The sequence below is a fragment of the Coregonus clupeaformis genome, chromosome 31 (assembly GCF_020615455.1).
Source record: "Coregonus clupeaformis isolate EN_2021a chromosome 31, ASM2061545v1, whole genome shotgun sequence".
Taxonomy (NCBI): domain Eukaryota; kingdom Metazoa; phylum Chordata; class Actinopteri; order Salmoniformes; family Salmonidae; genus Coregonus; species Coregonus clupeaformis.
In genome coordinates, this window is record NC_059222.1 from 5,161,111 (window position 1) to 5,181,360 (window position 20,250).

At 41.9% G+C, this 20,250-nt stretch overlaps 1 protein-coding gene across 5 annotated transcripts in view; it reads left to right on the forward strand.

Annotated features, from left to right (window-relative positions):
* Positions 1–20,250, forward strand: part of tdrd1 (tudor domain containing 1) — a 135,969-nt gene that overhangs the window by 12,593 nt on the left and 103,126 nt on the right. For 2 of the 5 annotated variants that reach the window (XM_041858274.2, XM_041858275.2), the window contains exons 5-12: positions 356–473; positions 815–878; positions 7,371–7,457; positions 7,794–7,973; positions 8,067–8,210; positions 14,832–15,048; positions 17,020–17,103; positions 17,271–17,477. In XM_041858274.2, the coding sequence (XP_041714208.2) occupies positions 356–473; positions 815–878; positions 7,371–7,457; positions 7,794–7,973; positions 8,067–8,210; positions 14,832–15,048; positions 17,020–17,103; positions 17,271–17,477 (1,101 nt within the window). The remainder of the gene's footprint in view (positions 1–355; positions 474–814; positions 879–7,370; positions 7,458–7,793; positions 7,974–8,066; positions 8,211–14,831; positions 15,049–17,019; positions 17,104–17,270; positions 17,478–20,250) is intronic. The other 3 variants (XM_041858276.2, XM_041858277.2, XM_041858278.2) reach the window with 3 other exon arrangements.

Below are 20,250 nucleotides of genomic sequence, written 5' to 3' on the forward strand. Positions count from 1 at the left end.
TCTCATTGATGTATCAGTTTGTTGTTTGACTTTGCCCCACAAGTTCTACGGCATACTGTACAAGTACTGTGAACAGGATTACCATCTCAGTGTATAAAATAGGAGAAGCGTTCGAGGTAAGTCGCACTCAAATGACTGTACCAGCACGTGTCCCGCGTTGGAAGCACGTGTCCCGCGTTAGCAGCACGTGTCCCGCGTTGGAAGGTACATCTTAATCGGTAGACAGTTCTTATTAAATCCGCATCCCTTACATCACTGAATAGTGCACAACAAATTATTAAAACCAGTTGTTGGATGCTGTTGATCGAGGTCTGTAAGCTGGGCTAGATTTGAAAAAAAACTTAATATTTTCCAGGTAACCTTCGCTGCACGCGCTGCAAGAAAACCTGCTACTGTTCAGTGGCTTGCCAGTCGGAGGACTGGAATGCACACAGGCACATGTGCAAGCTCAGTACCCTGGATACTCCCACAAGGTGAATATGTAACTAATCATGGTTTTTGACTTTATGTTTTGTTTTACCCAATATGTAACTCTGTGTTGTTGTTTTTATTGCACTGCTTTGCTTTATCTAGGCCAGGTCGCAGTTGTAAATGAGAACTTGTTCTCAACTGGCTTACCTGGTTAAATAAAGGTTAAATACAAAAAATATTTAAAAAATTGCCTTGAACTATAATTTAGATCTCTCAGCTGATTACCAAATCAGTGGTGGGGTGGCTGGGTGGGGTGGCTGCTTTGTTGTTTGAACTGCAGATTGTCCCTTCAAAAATGCTAAAATGCACCTTTTTATTTTTTTACACCCTTCATCTCAAAAAGGGATAAGCCAAAGGAAACCCCAGCTTCACCGATTGGAAATGGGCGGAACCCATCAGTCTCAAAGGTATCATTTCTTCTGTGTTGTTGAGATGCTGTAGAGAAAAACCCACTTGTTTCAATTGGCCAAATTCCTGATGCCCTACTCTATACTGATGGGAAGTTCGGCTCTTTTTACTGACTCAATCTTTTGAAATCTTTCGACTCATTTCGTTCATTTGCTTCATTAATGCCCAGAGCACGTCGGACCCCCTACCGGCGAACGATGAACTAAAAACTCGAAAGAATCATGATTCTACAAGCCTCTCGTTCACGATAGGGGGCTTATTGGAGCTGTCATTTGTGACTGAGACTTATAAGTGTGCTTCAAACAATGTACATTTGTGATTGCTAGGCATGCAAATAAGATAATTTCTTGATACCTATGAATCGAGGTCTAGTTGCGGCCGTAACCGGACTATGGGCACGATTCAATCCGTAGAGCTGAAGACCTGCGCTACAGTGCAATAGAAATTTCAAGGCAGTGTTCGGAGACTGCATTGACGGTAAATGCTGCATATGTTGGCTCAATCGGAAATTACCATTACATTTCAATCACGCTACAGCGCAGCTCTTCAGCGATACGGATTTAATCAAGCCCTAGATTGTGAATGACTCTTGGCGGAATGCAATTGCTTGACTGCTGTGATGAAGATTAGCACAATATCGTTTGCAAACTGCAGCAGCCCCCCCCCCCCCCAAAATGATTCGTTCTCGAGTTGAAGTTTGTTGAGCAGAGGCAAGCTGTGTATGTTTTGGTTCTACAAAGCTATTTCCATCGATAACATTCAATAATCAATTAATTGCATTCATTCTTGCACCATGCGATCAATTATTAGTTCTGAACATGTGTTTTTCTTCTCTATGCTGTTTCCATGTGCGCACTTATGATACAGTTGGTGGTCAGAGCACATCTCCGGAGCCACTGAGCCAGAAGGGAGCGTATTAATCCTGCTGTAAAGAATCGTTCACTAACTGCACATCACTACTACTCTGTGACTCAAGTTAATTACACAAACTGAGGGCGAGAATAGAGCACTACTTACTTAGTGAGGCTGTTAAAGGAATATTAATGGAGCCAATACGAGTTAATGTATTTCAATGTTTTATTTTGTATGATCTTACTTTCTGTATTTATTTTGGATCCCCATTAGCTGCTGCCAAGGCAGCAAATACTCTTCCTGGGGTCCAGCAACATAAGACAGTTACATACAGTTTAAAATACTACATGACATTACATTTCATAATACCTTACCCAACACATTCAGTGTGTTCCCTCAGGCCACCACTCCACCACCACAGATTTACAATACAACATCCATGTGCACGTGTGTGTAGAGTGCTTGTCTTATCATGTGTATGTGTGTCTCTTCACAGTCCCCGCTGTTCCATAAGGTGTATTTTTATCTGTTTTTTTTTTATTGGATTCTACTGCTTGCATCAGTTACCTGATGTGGAATAGAGTTCCATGTAGCCATGGATCTATGTAGTACTGTGCACCTCCCATCGTCTGTTCTTGACTTGGGGATTGTGAAGAGACCTTTGGTGGTATGTTTTGTGGAGTATGCATGGGTGTCCGAGCTGTGTGCTAGTAGTTTATACAGACACCTCAGTGAATTCAGCATGTCAACACTACTTACAAAAACATGTAGTGATGAAGTCAATCTCTCCTCCACTTTGAGCAATGAGAGATTTACATGCATATTATTAATGTTAGCTCTCAGTGTACATTTAAGGGCCAGCCGTGATGCCCTGTTCTGAGACTATTGTAATTTTCAGAGGTCCGCCTTTGTGGCACATGACCACACAACTGAACAGTAGTCCAGGTGTGACAAAACTAGAGGCTGTAGGACCTGCCTTGTTGATAGTGTTGTTAAAAAGGCAGAGTAGCGCTTTATTATGGACAGACTTATCCCCATCGTAGCTACTGTTGTATCAATATGTTTTGACCATGACAGTTTACAATCCAGGTTTACTCCAAGCAGTTTAGTCACCTCAACTTGCTCAATTTTCACATTATTTATTACAAGATGTAGTTGAGGTCTAGGGTTAAGTGAATGATTTGTCCCAAAAACAATATATATTTAGGACTAACTTATGTCTTGCCACCCATTCTAAAACTAACTGCAGCTCTTTGTTAAGTGTTGCAGTGATTTCACTCGCTGTAGTAGCTGACGTGTATAGTGTTGAGTCATCAGCACACATAGACACACTGGCTTTACTGAAGAAAATAAATAAGGGGCCTAGACAGCTGCCCTGGGGAATTCCTGATTCTACCTGGATGATGTTGGAGAGGCTTCCATTAAAGAACACCCTCTGTGTTGTATCTGGTCAAACATTATTTTACCCCAAAGTTTAAGTGTTGGTAACAGGGTGATTGGTTGGCTACTTGAGCCAGTAAAAGGGGCTTTACTATTCTTGGGTAGCGGAATTACTTTTGTTTCCCTCCAGGCCTGATGGCACACACTTTCTACTTTCTAGTAGGCTTAAATTGAAGATATGGCAAATAGGAGTGGCAATATCGACCGCTATTATCCTCAGTAATTTTCCATCGAAGTTGTCAGACCCCGGTGGCTTATCATTGTTGATAGACAACGGTATTTTTTCACTTCTTCCACATTAACCTTACGGAATTCAAAATTACAATGCATGTCTTTCATAATTGTATCCGTTATACTTGGATGTGTAGTGTAAGCGTTTATTGTTTGCTAATATTGCCAACTGCTTTAATGATTTTTTTATTGGCAAGATCAGTGGGTTTTGTGATGAATGAGCCATATGATTCAATGAATGATGGAGCTGAGTTTGCCTTTTTGCCCTGCATTTCATTTATTTTTGTTTCATAGTGTACACTACCAGTCAAAAGTTTTAGAACACCTACTCATTCAAGGGTTTTTCTTTATTTTTACTATTTTCTACATTGTAGAATAATACTGAAGACATCAAAACTATGAAATAACACATGGAATCATGTAGTAACCAAAAAAGTGTTAAACAAATCAAAATATATTTGACATTCTTCAAATAGCCACCCTTTGCCTTGATGACAGCTTTGCACACTCTTGGCATTCTCTCAACCAGCTTCACCTGGAATGCTTTTCCAACAGTCTTGAAGGAGTTCCCACATATTCTGAGCACTTGTTGGCTGCTTTTCCTTCACTCTGCGGTCCGACTCATCCCAAACATCTCAAGTTGGTTGAGTTCGGGGGATTGTGGAGGCCAGGTCATCTGATGCAGCTCTCCATCTTGGTAAAATAGCCCTTATACACCCTGGAGGTGTGTTGGGTCATTGTCCTGTTGAAAAACAAATGGTAGCCCAAACCAGATGGGATGGCGTATCGCTGCAGAATGCTGTGGTAGCCATGCTGGTTAAGTGTGCCTTGAATTCTAAATAAATCAGTGTCACCAGCAATGCACCCCCACATCATAACACCACCTCCTCCATGCTTTATGGTGGGAAATACACATGTGGCGGTCCTCATGAGAGCCAGTTTCATCATAGCGCTTGATGGTTTTTGCGACTGCACTTGAAGAAACTTTCAAAGCTCTTATACAATATATTACGCCCAGCCTTTGGAACTTCATTTTCCTAGATATGGCTACTATGTTGTGATCACTACATCCGATGGATTTGGATACAGCTTTAACCTTTTCACACGTAACAACAAACGGGTGTGATCATTGTACAGTGGTCCTTGCAGCGTACGCTCAAACCGGTGTGATTAGAACGATTTAGAACATCCAGTTTCGATTGACGCAACAGTCAGCATTTGAGCTAGCCACACTTTTTCACAGAAACATTTTGCACAAACAGTCCTTACACAGTAATGTCCTGAATGTGACTAGTTAATTTTTTGGATGCAATGTTCAGACATTCACAGATGTAGCGACAGCATACACAGTCATCCAAACCGGAAAATGTAGGCTACATTAGTCCTAGTGCTAACTGAGGAAAGATTGACGTAACACAAGCGGTCATATTTAGAGAACTCTCGGCTGTCAGAAACCACAATATGAATGAGCTAATAGCAATTGCTATTTAGAATTCATCACATCAAGGGTGAGCTCACCATTGATCGAAATAATTGAGTAAACTCTTTCTAGAAATGGAAAGTAATCCGACGATGGGTAGTTTGTGCGCGCCACCATGTTTGATTTTTCGCATCAACCAAAGCTAATAAAAGGAGACAAGATGAGTTTGGTCTGTTTGCAGTATGCATGTTGAAGGGGGTGTGTCGTGTATGGTCATTCACTTCCCTTCATTCCCTTCCGGAAGTTTACCCTTCACCTCATAACTTCTTTGGTCTGACAGACGTTGACGTGACACCCAGAATGCGTTGTATAATGTCAACAAACATGGCGCCACACATAGCTGGCAAATAGCTTAGCATTAGCTCATTATAATCAGAACCTTCAAAAAAGTATTTTACACACATCATAGGTTTCCTTTACAATCTATGCAATAATCGGAATGCATTATTTGTCACCAGAACTTGAAAACGTGAATAAAACTAAATACATTATGCTCCATACGTACAAAACATACACACATACAAACTGTATTCTACAGTAGAAACGACAACACGATATACAGAAAATAAGGCACTTACTTTGATAGGAACGCACACATGTCCAAAGTTATTATTTGTAAGGAAAAATACAAGGAAGGCAATGCGAGCGCCAGCCAGAAAATTTGCCAATTCGTGCAAGACTGCGCAAATGTCTGCATACTTCATCTGCGGAAACATTGGTGAAGACGTGCTTGGGCTCTCCTCGAAGAGAGAAGTTTGTCCGGCTCAGTAAAGCCTCAAACATAAATTGTCCACAACACTGAAAAGGGCTACTTCTATATGAATTAATGAGGAGGTGGAACACACCTCAATTCAAACTGTTGTTAGAAAATAAAACTTGTTAGAAAACAATTTGAAATTGACAAGTTGAAACAGCCTATAGATAATTAGCAGGCAGCACATGTTAACTGTCCTGTTGCGTAACAGTCACATTTTGGAACAGTGCGGCCATTCTGACATCACGTGCATAAAATAAATCACGCTGGGGCGATTGTTAGAGATATTTGGAACTGATGTGTGAAAAGGTTAAAGCAAATTTCTGCAGCATTAGTAAAAATGTGATCAATACATGTTGATGATTTCATTCCTGTGCTGTTTGTAACTACCTTGGTAGGTTGACTGATAACCTGAACCAGGTTGCAGGCACTAGTTACAGTTGGAATTTTTCTCTTGAGTGGGCAGCCTGATGAAAGCCAGTCAATATTTGAATCACCCAGAAAATATACCCCTCTGTTGATATCATATACATTATCAAGCATTTCACATGTTATCCATATACTGACTGTTAGCACTTGGTAGCTTCCCACCAGAATGGGCTTGACGTGAGGCAGATGAACCTGTAGCCATATTACTTCAACAGTATTTAACATGAGATCCTCTCTCAGCTTTGCAGGAATGTGGTTCTGAATATGAACGGTAACACCTCCGCCTTTTGTAATTTCTGTCTTTTCTTAGATGTTATAACCATGTATTGCTACCACTGTATCATCAAAGGTATTATCTATGTGAGTTTCAGAGATTGTCAGAATATGAATGTCATCTGTTACTAGCAAATTATTGATTTCATGAACCTTGTTTCTTAAGCTACATATGTTCACGTGGGCTATTTTTAGCACTTTTCTGGGATTCTTGATTGTTTTAATTGCTTTACTGGGAAGCTTGGCAGAAGTAGACATGTGCATGTTCTTTATGTTCGTGCAGGGTGAGCTGCACACAGTGGACTTCCTACTAGAGCACACCGCCTCAGTGCTAACTGTATAACTCTGCTTCATAGGCACATGATTACTGCATACAATAGATGTGGGATCAGCAGAGGCATTCGGTGCAGTAAGAGGGACATAAATTAGGTTACTTACATTGTCTCTTCCAACGCCCCTAGGATAATGTACATTTGCTGAAGCATTATGACAACTCAGTTACACAATAGTTTGGATTAACGGAGCTTGGCTTGGGTCATTGATAAGTCATTGTCTCAACACAGCCTTATAATGCTGTGAAAGGATCCAGGATCCCAAATGATTTTGTTGGATCCCATCCTCCTTATAATACAAGCTTTGTTTCCAGAAGTTATCAAAATTGTCAATAAATGTTACACTCACAGAGCTGCAATAGTCTCCTAGCCAGTTATGGAGGGCTAAAAGTCTGCTGAACAGTTCGATGCCACGATTTATGGAGCCATTTTTTTAAAACTTCAAAGTGAAGAATCTCCATTTCAGTTTAGATAATTTTTTTGTCCTGTGTGTTTTGTAAATCAAGCAAATATACACGTGAACAAAGTTGTATTTCTAGTTATTTTAAAAGAACTAGTGAATCGTGCAAGGGTGACCATATATTTGACCAGCAACTGTATGGAATTTATTAGAACACTCGTGACACTAGAGACTTGCAACCAGTCAACTGAGAAGAACACTATATTATGAGATCTGTAATACAGTGACCTGGCGTTGCAGGTGAACAACAGCGATGTGACTTGCCCCCAGCGAGTGTACCTGCGGCACCTCCGTAAGAATGACATCACCAAAGGAATGAAAGTTCAGGTTTGTGCTCTGGCCAGCGCCTTTAATGTCCTTTTGAGGTCATGTTTAGGTCCGGGAAAAAGTCTGACCTAAAGTGTCACCATTGATTGAATTCAAGAGGCAAAAGTAAGGACTGATCTTATTTTTGACGCATGTTTAGAAAATATGCTATGGGAATGTCTGATGTTAGAACAATCCACAGGTGTACAAACTAATCCAACATACCTCAATGTTCCACCCACACAATGATGATAGTCCTGTAGGTACATAGGCCAACATTTGTAGTATGTTGAGTATCTCATTGTGTTTGTGTATTCAGATGAAGTCTTGTCTCTTCCTGGTTGTCTGTGCCTTAAGGTGTCTGTGGTGGAGTTGCGTAGCCCTGGTAGGTTCTTCATTCACGTCCAAAGCCCAGAGCTGGTTGAGGCTCTGAGAGCCATTACTGTGGAACTGCAGAAGACTAACGGCGGCTCGCTAGGGACAGACTACAAGCCCATCACCGGAGAGGTCTGCGCCGTCAAATACTCCTTGGATCAGGTGAGGAATAAGCAAAAAATGCAGTCATAAAAATACTTCTTAGTATGGATTTTTAAAGGCTCTATCTAATCCTTTGCTTATCTCCCACTCTAGAAATGGTACAGAGGTGTTGTCCAGTCTGTAGCTGCAGATGATAAATATGCAAACGTTCTCTACATTGACTTCGGAAACGAAGAAGACGTGACACTGGATCGGATCAAGCCCCTCGCTGCCAGCATTGAACCCATTCCACCATGTGTGAGTTCATCGTGAAAATTATTTTAGAAGTTGCGTTCTCCTGGCATCCGCCAAACCCAGATTTGTCTGTCTGACTGTCAGATGGATAAGCGTGATTCATCACTCCAGGGAACGCGTTTCCACTGCTCCAGAGTCCAATGGTGGCGAGCTTTACACAACTCCAGCCGACGCTTGGCATTACGCATGGTGATCATAGGCTTGTGTGCGGCTGCTCGGCCATTGAAACCCATTTTATGAAGCGCCCGACGAACAGTTGTTGTGCTGTCGTTGCTTCCAGAGGCAGTTTGGAACTCTGTAGTGAGTGTTGCAACCGAGGACAGACGATTTTTACTAGCTACAGTGGGGAGAACAAGTATTTGATACACTGCCGATTTTGCAGGTTTTCCTACTTACAAAGCATGTAGAGGGTCTGTATTTTTTTATCATAGGTACACTCCAACTGTGAGAGACGGAATCTAAAACAAAAATCCAGAAAATCACTTTGTATGATTTTTAAGTAATTCATTTGCAGTTTATTGCATGACATAAGTATTTGATACATCAGAAAAGCAGAACTTAATATTTGGTACAGAAACCTTTGTTTGCAATTACAGAGATCATACGTTTCCTGTAGGTCTTGACCAGGTTTGCACACACTGCAGCAGGGATTTTGGCCCACTCCTCCATACAGACCTTCTCCAGATCCTTAAGGTTTCGGGGCTGTCGCTGGGCAATACGGACTTTCAGCTCCCTCCAAAGATTTTCTATTGGGTTCAGGTCTGGAGACTGGCTAGGCCACTCCAGGACCTTGAGATGCTTCTTACGGAGCCACTCCTTAGTTGCCCTGGCTGTGTGTTTCGGGTCGTTGTCATGCTGGAAGACCCAGCCACGACCCATCTTCAATGCTCTTACTGAGGGAAGGAGGTTGTTGGCCAAGATCTCGCGATACATGGCCCCATCCATCCTCCCCTCAATACGGTGCAGTCGTCCTGTCCCCTTTGCAGAAAAGCATCCCCAAAGAATGTTTCCACCTCCATGCTTCACGGTTGGGATGGTGTTCTTGGGGTTGTACTCATCCTTCTTCTTCCTCCAAACACGGCGAGTGGAGTTTAGACCAAAAAGCTCTATTTTTGTCTCATCAGACCACATGACCTTCTCCCATTCCTCCTCTGGATCATCCAGATGGTCATTGGCAAACTTCAGACGGGCCTGGACATGCGCTGGCTTGAGCAGGGGGACCTTGCGTGCGCTGCAGGATTTTAATCCATGACGGCGTAGTGTGATACTAATGGTTTTCTTTGAGACTGTGGTCCCAGCTCTCTTCAGGTCATTGACCAGGTCCTGCCGTTTAGTTCTGGGCTGATCCCTCACCTTCCTCACGATCATTGATGCCCCACGAGGTGAGAACTTGCATGGAGCCCCAGACTGAGGGTGATTGACCGTCATCTTGAACTTCTTCCATTTTCTAATAATTGCGCCAACAGTTGTTGCCTTCTCACCAAGCTGCTTGCCTATTGTCCTGTAGCCCATCCCAGCCTTTTTAATTTTTATTTATTTAACCTTTATTTAACCAGGAAGGGCTCATTGAGATTTAAAATCTATTTTTCAAGAGCGTCCTGGCCAAGATAGGCAGCACCAAGTCATTACAAAAAATTACAGACAGACAACATGAAAAACTACAAGTAATCTAGTAAAAACCATTCATGAATTCACAGGAGTATAACAATATCAAAAACAGCAAATTAAAAACATTGACAGGTCAGGGAATCAGCCTCAAAATCCTTCATCAGAGATTTAAAAACACCAATCGGGACAAGTTCTTCCAGTTTAAAATTATTTTGTAAGGTGTTCCAAGACGATGGCGCAGAGTACATAAAATACCTTTTACCAAATTCAGTTCGGACATTTGGAACAGTTAGCAGGATAAAGTCCAGTGAACGAAGAGAGTACCCACCACATTTCTGAACAATAAAAATGCCCAAATAAAAAGGTAGTAAACCCAAAATGGCTTTGTAAATAAAAGTATACCAGTGACTGAGCCTACGAGTGACTAGAGAAGGCCAGCCAACCCTGGTATACAAAGTACAGTGGTGCGTAAGGGTTTTACAGTTTAAAATAAATCTCAAAGTACCATGATAAAGAGTGTCAATTGATCTCAAACACTGAGCGGAAGCATTCATATATAAAATATCCCCATAGTCTAGTAAAGGCATAAATGTAGCTGATACTAGCCTCCTTCTGGCTTCAAAAGAAAAACAGGCCTTATTCCTAAAATAAAATCCCAATTTCAGCTTCAATTTTTTTGTAAGTTGTTGAATATGCAATTTAAAAGAGAGGCCGTCATCAATTAGAATTCCAAGATATTTATATGAGGTTACAACCTCAATCTCCTTGCCCTGACAGGTAGTAACAGGTGAAAGGTTCAGAGGTCTATTTCTTGCATTGTGCAGGTTTACAATTTTATCCCTGATGTCCTTACACAGCTCTCTGGTCTTGGCCATTGTGGAGAGGTTGGAGTCTGTTTGATTGAGTGTGTGGACAGGTGTCTTTTATACAGGTAACGAGTTCAAACAGGTGCAGTTAATACAGGTAATGAGTGGAGAACAGGAGGGCTTCTTTAATAAAAACTAATAGGTCTGTGAGAGCCGGATTTCTTACTGGTTGGTAGTTGATCAAATACTTACAGTGGGGAAAAAAAGTATTTAGTCAGCCACCAATTGTGCAAGTTCTCCCACTTAAAAAGATGAGAGAGGCCTGTAATTTTCATCATAGGTACACGTCAACTATGACAGACAAATTGAGAAAAGAAAATCCAGAAAATCACATTGTAGGATTTTTAATGAATTTATTTGCAAATTATGGTGGAAAATAAGTATTTGGTCACCTACAAACAAGCAAGATTTCTGGCTCTCACAGACCTGTAACTTCTTCTTTAAGAGGCTCCTCTGTCCTCCACTCGTTACCTGTATTAATGGCACCTGTTTGAACTTGTTATCAGTATAAAAGACACCTGTCCACAACCTCAAACAGTCACACTCCAAACTCCACTATGGCCAAGACCAAAGAGCTGTCAAAGGACACCAGAAACAAAATTGTAGACCTGCACCAGGCTGGGAAGACTGAATCTGCAATAGGTAAGCAGCTTGGTTTGAAGAAATCAACCGTGGGAGCAATTATTAGGAAATGGAAGACATCCAAGACCACTGATAATCTCCCTCGATCTGGGGCTCCACGCAAGATCTCACCCCGTGGGGTCAAAATGATCACAAGAACGGTGAGCAAAAATCCCAGAACCACACGGGGGGACCTAGTGAATGACCTGCAGAGAGCTGGGACCAAAGTAACAAAGCCTACCATCAGTAACACACTACGCCGCCAGGGACTCAAATCCTGCAGTGCCAGACGTGTCCCCCTGCTTAAGCCAGTACATGTCCAGGCCCGTCTGAAGTTTGCTAGAGTGCATTTGGATGATCCAGAAGAGGATTGGGAGAATGTCATATGGTCAGATGAAACCAAAATAGAACTTTTTTGGTAAAAACTCAACTGGTCGTGTTTGGAGGACAAAGAATGCTGAGTTGCATCCAAAGAACACCATACCTACTGTGAAGCATGGGGGTGGAAACATCATGCTTTGGGGCTGTTTTTTCTGCAAAGGGACCAGGACGACTGATCCGTGTAAAGGAAAGAATGAATGGGGCCATGTATCGTGAGATTTTGAGTGAAAACCTCCTTCCATCAGCAAGGGCATTGAAGATGAAACGTGGCTGGGTCTTTCAGCATGACAATGATCCCAAACACACCGCCCGGGCAACGAAGGAGTGGCTTCGTAAGAAGCATTTCAAGGTCCTGGAGTGGCCTAGCCAGTCTCCAGATCTCAACCCCATAGAAAATCTTTGGAGGGAGTTGAAAGTCCGTGTTGCCCAGCGACAGCCCCAAAACATCACTGCTCTAGAGGAGATCTGCATGGAGGAATGGGCCAAAATACCAGCAACAGTGTGTGAAAACCTTGTGAGGACTTACAGAAAACGTTTGACCTGTGTCATTGCCAACAAAGGGTATATAACAAAGTATTGAGAAACTTTTGTTATTGACCAAATACTTATTTTCCACCATAATTTGCAAATAAATTCATTAAAAATCCTACAATGTGATTTTCTGGAAAAAAAATTCTCATTTTGTCTGTCATAGTTGATGTGTACCTATGATGAAAATTACAGGCCTCTCTCATCTTTTTAAGTGGGAGAACTTGCACAATTGGTGGCTGACTAAATACTTTTTTTCCCCACTGTATGTCATGCAATAAAATGCAAATTAATTACTTAAAAATCATACAATGTGATTTTCTGGATTATTGTTTTAGATTCCGTCTCTCACAGTTGAAGTGTACCTATGATAACCTCTACATGCTTTGTAAGTAGGAAAACCTGCAAAATCGGCAGTGTATCAAATACTTGTTCTCCCCACTGTATGTGTTGCAACCGAGGACAGACGATTTTTACTAGCTATGCGCTTCAGCATTCGGATTTCCCAATCTGTGAGCTTGTATGGCCTACCACTTCACGGCTGAGCCGTTGTTACTCCTAGACATTTCCACTTCACAATATCAGCACTTAGAGTTGACGGGGGAAGCAGGACAGAAATTTGACGAACTGACTTGTTGGAAAGGTGGCATCCTATGACGGTGCCACTTTGAAAGTCACTGAGCTCTTCAGTAAGGCCATTCTACTGCCAATGTTTGTCTATGGAGATTGCATTGCTGTGTGCTCGATTTTATACACCTGTCAGCAACGGGTGTGGCTGAAATAGCCGAATCCACTAATTTGAAGGGGTGTCCACATACTTTATTATATACAGGTAAAAGTCAGTAAATTAGAATATTTTGAAAAACTTGATTTATTTCAGTAATTGCATTCAAAAGGTGTAACTTGTACATTATATTTATTCATTGCACACAGACTGATGCATTCAAATGTTTATTTCATTTAATTTTGATGATTTGAAGTGGCAACAAATGAAAATCCAAAATTCCGTGTGTCACAAAATTAGAATATTACTTAAGGCTAATACAAAAAAGGGATTTTTTAGAAATGTTGGCCAACTGAAAAGTATGAAAATGAAAAATATGAGCATGTACAATACTCAATACTTGGTTGGAGCTCCTTTTGCCTCAATTACTGCATTAATGCGGCGTGGCATGGAGTCGATGAGTTTCTGGCACTGCTCAGGTGTTATGAGAGCCCAGGTTGCTCTGATAGTGGCCTTCAACTCTTCTGCGTTGTTGGGTCTGGCATTCTGCATCTTCCTTTTCACAATACCCACAGATTTTCTATGGGGCTAAGGTCAGGGAGTTGGCTGGCCAATTTAGAACAGAAATACCATGGTCCGTAAACCAGGCACGGGTAGATTTTGCGCTGTGTGCAGGCGCCAAGTCCTGTTGGAACCTGAAATCTCCATCTCCATAGAGCAGGTCAGCAGCAGGAAGCATGAAGTGCTCTAAAACTTGCTGGTAGACGGCTGCGTTGACCCTGGATCTCAGGAAACAGAGTGGACCGACACCAGCAGATGACATGGCACCCCAAACCATCACTGATGGTGGAAACTTTACACTAGACTTCAGGCAACGTGGATCCTGTGCCTCTCCTGTCTTCCTCCAGACTCTGGGACCTCGATTTCCAAAGGAAATGCAAAATTTGCTTTCGTCAGAAAACATGACTTTAGACCACTCAGCAGCAGTCCAGCTCTTTTTTTCCTTAGCCCAGGTGAGACGCTTTTCGCGCTGTTTCTTGGTCAACAGTGGCTTGACACGAGGTATGCGGCAGTTGAAACCCATGTCTTTCAAGCGTCTCTTGGTGGTGGATCTTGAAGCCCTGACTCCAGCAGCTGTCCACTCCTTGTGAATCTCCCCCACATTTTTGAATGGGTTTTTTTCACAATCTTGACTAGGGCGCGGTGATCCCTATCGCTTGTACACTTTTTCTGACCACAGTTTTTCCTTCCCTTTGCCTCTCTATTAATGTGTTTGGACACAGAGCTCTGAGAACAGCCAGCCTCTTCTGCAATAACCTTTTGTGTCTTTCCCTCCTTGTGCAATGTGTCGATGGTCGCCTTTTGGACAGCTGTCAAATCTGAAGTCTTCCCCTTGTTTGTGTAGGCTTCAGAACTGGACTGAGAGACCATTTAAAGCCCTTTGCAGGTGTTTTGAGTTAATCAGCTGATTAGTTTGTGGCACCAGGTGTCTTCAAAATGTAACCCTTACACAATATTCTAATTTTGTGACACACGGAATTTTGGATTTTCATTTGTTGCCACTTCAAATCATCAAAATTAAATGAAATAAACATTTGAATGCATCAGTCTGTGTGCAATGAATAAATATAATGTACAAGTTACACCTTTTGAATGCAATTACTGAAATAAATCAAGTTTTTCAAAATATTCTAATTTACTGACTTTTACCTGTATAGTGTATGGAGGTTAAATTTTGTGCACGGAAGTTAATTTTCTTTCTCCATATTCACCTCAGTTTCCCAGGAGTAACATTCAAGGGCCAAATATTTACTGCCCTATTTTATTTCAAATGCATATTTATTCTTGATGAATAGTACTTGTTCACGTTTATTTACCACAACCTTTTTCTTGCAGGCTATGGAGTGCAGCGTCGCCGGGATAACACCGGTGACTGACAGCTGGATGGGGGAGTGTTGCATCGCTGTGAGACAGCTGGTGGCTGGAAAGAGCCTGACACTCACTGTGGTGGACATACAGGAGAATAACCGCACCTACGCAGTGGACATCCTACTGACTCCTATCGGTACTGTATCACAGGAAGGCAATGATCAGTTGGCTACAGTGAATAATAGTAGGTGAAAGAATTAATCACCACATTTAATTTGCCATAATAAGCGTAAGCATGATTGGGGTTAGGAACCTTGAGCATCTTTTTGCGCTCTCCTATTAGAGTACAGCTCTCAGTATACATCGTGCTGTAAAGTAATTTGTCCTTCTGTGAAATGTCGCTTTGAACTACACTACCGTTCAAAAGTTTAGGGTCACTTAGACATTTCCTTTGTTTTCCATGAAAACATACATGAAATTAGTTTGAATAGGAAATGTAGCAAAATGAATAGGAAATGTAGTCATTTACAAGGTTAGAAATAATGATTTTTAATATAAGTAATAGTGTCCTTCAAACTTTGCTTTCGTCAAAGAATCCTCCATTTGAAGCAATTACAGCTTTGCAGACCTTAGGCATTCTAGTTGTCAATTTGTTGAGGTAATCTGAAGAGATTTCACCCCATGCTTACTGAAGCACCTCCCACAAGTTGGATTGGCTTGATGGACACTTCTTACGTACCATACGGTCAAGCTGCTCCCACAACAGCTCAATATGGTTAAGATCCGGTGACTGTGCTGGCCACTCCATTATAGACAGAATACCAACTGACTGCTTCTTCCCTAAATAGTTATTGCATAGTTTGGAGATGTGCTTTGGGTCATTGTCCTGTTGTAGGAGGAAATTGGCTCCAATCAAGCTCTGTCCACAGGGCATGGCATTGCAAAATGGAGTGATAGCCTTCCTTCTTCAAGATCCCTTTTACCCTGTACATATCTCCCACTTTACCACCACCAAAGCACCCCCAGACCATCACATTGCCTCCACCATGCTTGACAGTTGGCATCAAGCACTCCTCCAGCATCTTTTCATTTGGTCTGCGTCTCACAAATGTTCTTCTTTGTGATCCGAACACCTCAAACTTCAATTCGTCTTTCCATAACACTTTCTTCCTCTGTCCAGTGTCTGTGTTCTTTTGCCCATCTTAAATTTTTCTTTTTATTGGCCGGTCTGATATATGGCTTTTTCTTTGCAACTCTGCCTAGAAGATGAGCATCCCGGAGTCGCCTCATCACTGTTGACATTGAGACTGGTGTTTTGCGGGTACTATTTAATGAAGCTGCCAGTTGAGGACCTGTGAGGCGTCTGTTTCTCAAACTGTCCTCTTGCTCAGTTGTGCACCGGGGCCTCCCACTCCTCTTTCTATTCTGGTTTGCACCAGTTTGCGCTGTGCTGTGAAGGAAGTAGTACACAGCGTTGTACGAGATCTTCAGTTTCTTGGCAGTTTCTCGCATGGAAAGTCCTTCATTTCTCAGAACAAGAATAGACTGACAATTTTCAGAAGAAAGTTATTTGTTTCTGGCCATTTTGAGCCTGTAATCGAACCCACAATTGTTGATGCTCCGGATACTCAACTAGTCTCAAGAAGGCCAGTTTCATTGCTTCTTTAATCAGCACGACAGTTTTCAGCTGTGCTAACATTATTGCAAAAGGGTTTTCTAATGATCAATTAGCCTTTTTAAAATGATCAACTTGGATTAGCAAACACAACGTGCCATTGGAACACAGGACTGATGGTTGCTGATAATGGGCCTCTACGCTTATGTAGATATTCCATTAAAAATCAGCCGTTTCCAGCTACAATAGCCATTTACAACATTAACAATGTCTACACTGTATTTCTGATCAATTTGATGTTATTTGAATGGACAAAAAAATTGCTTTTCTTTCGAAAACAAGGGCGTTTCTAAGTGATCTCAATCTTTTGAACGGTAGTGTATATAGATGTCTTTGCATGAATCTTTGCATCTTTCTTTTTTTGTTATGTTTGTGTCACTGAAACCTTAACTAACTTTAACACCATAACATAGTAAACCATACTCCATAGCCTTCATTGTCCTCTTTTTAAAATAAATGTCCTTTGTATGACTATTGAAGTGCTTTTCACGATGTCTGTCTTCATGTCTGCCATGTAAACACCATATCTTTCTCTGACAGGCAAACAGCTGAGCACCTTCCTCATTGACCAAGGTTACGCTGTGAGGGAGGTAGTCAATAAGAAGCTCACAGAACAGGACATTGGTGAGCACTGTCAATTTTATTTTGTGTCACCATTTTGCAACACTTGTTTTTCAAAGTTCCATAATAATAATTGGATTCTGGTACATTCTGATTCAAATTCCAGCTGAAATGTGTTGTCTTATACTACAAGGTAAAGGTTTACTCCAGTTTGTTCTAATATCCAGTAGTTGGTCCCGCTCTGCTCCCCTCTGCTCCAGACTCCCTGGTGAGTGCCTCCCTGGAAAACTTCCGCCGCCAGTCGGGGGGTAAGAACGAGAACATGGAGGCACAGCCACCTGACCCTCTGACCCAGGGACTGGGAGACACCTTCGCTGCCATGGTGACGCACCTGCAGTCGCCTTATGACATCATCTGTCAGAAACTGGACAACGCCAGTGAGTACAACCTATTGACAACCCATCAATACTCTTTTGATACATTTCTTTATTTGTATTTATTAAGGATCCCCATTAGCTGCTACCAAGGCAGCAGCTACTCTTCCTGGGGTCCAGCAACATTAAGGCAGTTATATACAATTTAAAATATTACATGACATTACATTTCATAACACTTTTCACAACACATTAAGTGTGTGCCCTCAGGCCACTACTATACTATCACATGTCTACAATACAAAATCCATGTGTACGTATGGGTAGAGTGCGTGTCTTATAATTTGTGTGTGTCTCTTCACAGTCCCTGCTGTTCCATAAGGTGTAATTTGATCTCTATTTTTAAAAAATCTGATTCTACTGCTTGCATCAGTAACCTGATGTGGAATAGTGTTTCATGTAGCCATGGCTCTATGTAGTACTGTGCGCCACCCATAGTCTGTTCTTGACTTGGGGATTGTGAAGATACCTTTGGTGGCATGTCTTGTGGTGTATGCATGGGTGTCCAAGCTGTGTGCTAGTAGTTTAAACAGACACCTCTGTGCATTCAGCATGTCAACACTTCTTACAAAAACAAGTAGTGAGCCATGACTACACAATGGCGCCGGAGGGGATGGCTGCTGTTTTACGGGCTCCTAACCAACTGTGCTTATTTTGTACATAATGTTGCTGCTACCGTCTCTTATGACTGAAAAATAGTTTCTGGACATCAAACAGCGATTACTCACATCGAACTAAAATCCGTTTTACCTAATTCTACCAGCATGTCACGTGCAAACCAGAGTGAAAAAAACTCTAGACCACCTTTACTCCACACACAGAGACTCATACAAAGCTCTCCCTCGCCCTCTATTTGGCAAATCTGACCATAATTCTATCCTTCTGATTCCTGCTTACAAGCAAAAACTGAAGCTGGAAGTACCAGTCATTCGCTCAATACGGAAGTGGTCAGATGTTTTGCTAGCACAGACTGGATTATGTTCCGGGATTCATCCTATGGCATATATCACCTCAGTCACCTGCTTCATCAATAAATGCATCGACGACGTCGTGCCCACAGTGACCGTACGTACATATCCCAACCAGAAGCCATGGATTACAGGCAACATCCGCACCGAGCTAAAGGCTAGAGCTGCCTCTTTCATGGAGCGGGACACTAATCCGGACTCTTATAAGAAATACCGCTATGCCCTCAGACGAACCATCAAACCGGCAAAGCGTCAATACATGACTAAGATTGAATCCTACTACACCGGCTCTGATGTTCGTCAGATGTGGCAGGGCTTGTAAACTATTACGGACTACAAAGGGAAACCCAGCCGCGAGCTGCCCAGTGACGCGAGCCTACCAGACGAGCTAAATGCCTTTTTATGCTCGCTTAGAGGCAAGCAACGCATGCTTGAGAGCGCCAGCTGTTCCAGACGACTGTGATCACGCTCTCCGTAGCCGATGGGAGCAAGAACTTTAAACAGTGCAACATTCACAAAATTATGTCAGCCGGTGATTGACAAGTAAATATCTGTCAGTCTCTCAGTAATTGACCGTTAATTAACATAAACACATTTATCATCTCCTGGCTTCCACACACAGCCTACAAGTCATTTTAAAAAGTCTAATAGATCCATGTAATATAGCCTACACCTTCACAATAAATCCATTATTTATTTTAGACCAGTCTAAAGAAGCATGATATGAAGAAAAGGTCTATTTCAGAAGAAAATAATAGCATACTCCGAGTTGTCCTTATGTTAGGTCCTGATGTGGCTATGCCAAATGGCTGTGGGCTACACTAGTTCATTTAGCAGACAAGCTTTGCTTGTTATTCCTTGGCATTATTTTATAGTATGAAGAATACAATTGAACAAAGCTGAATAAAATATAAATATTTTCTCCAAATGATTTGAGGGAGTGCGCACATGCTGCTATTCTGTGTTGTGGTTAACAATGAAATAGGTACTCCTATATGCTTAATTTAGTTATTAATGTAACTTCAGTTGCTCTACATGTTGGGCTATGTGTTTTGATTTTTAATATATTGTAAGGCTGCATGATGAGACTAATGATGATTTGAAAAAAGTCGCTTGGAAGGCATGAGCTCTGCTTTGTTTTTTTGCGCAGGCTGTACACACTCCAATAGTCTCTCATTCACAATTTGACAAACTCGAATTTCACGGCGGCATCCCTTTTGTGGCCGTAATGCACCCTAAAACAATCCATGCCTTTTGCGGCCCGGAGTGCTGCGGTGTGCCCTTCTCCCTGAGTGTGCTGCACAATCCGAAGTGTCTCTCACTCACATGGCTCTCCATCACGTGATCAGGTCTTTCTCACAGGCTACAAGTGAAGACTGACACATCGGGGACGCAACTGCGCGCATCCTTATCCAATTCCGAGGTGCATATTGAAGATATTGGAAGAACTGTCCACATTTACTTTCCGTCAGCCAACAAGTAGGTCTAACAAACAGCAAAAGCACTAGCTTATGTCAATCTACTATCCCCCATACTACAAAAGTCTGACCTATACTGTGCGAGAAATAAATATTCCGAACATAGTCTGGGACAGTTGTGTGATGTGATAGATCCCAAATGACCAAATTAATACAACCGCTAGCATCAAAAAAACTTTTTTATGCAATGTGGCTGACGCAACAGATTAGAACGTTTAGCTTAAAATGTTGATAAACTATTAGGCTATTTCTTCACATTATAAGCGCAGCAATGTGCACATGGCAGTAGGCTATAACTCACGCCCTGCTTATGTATGCCAGTTAGGCTCT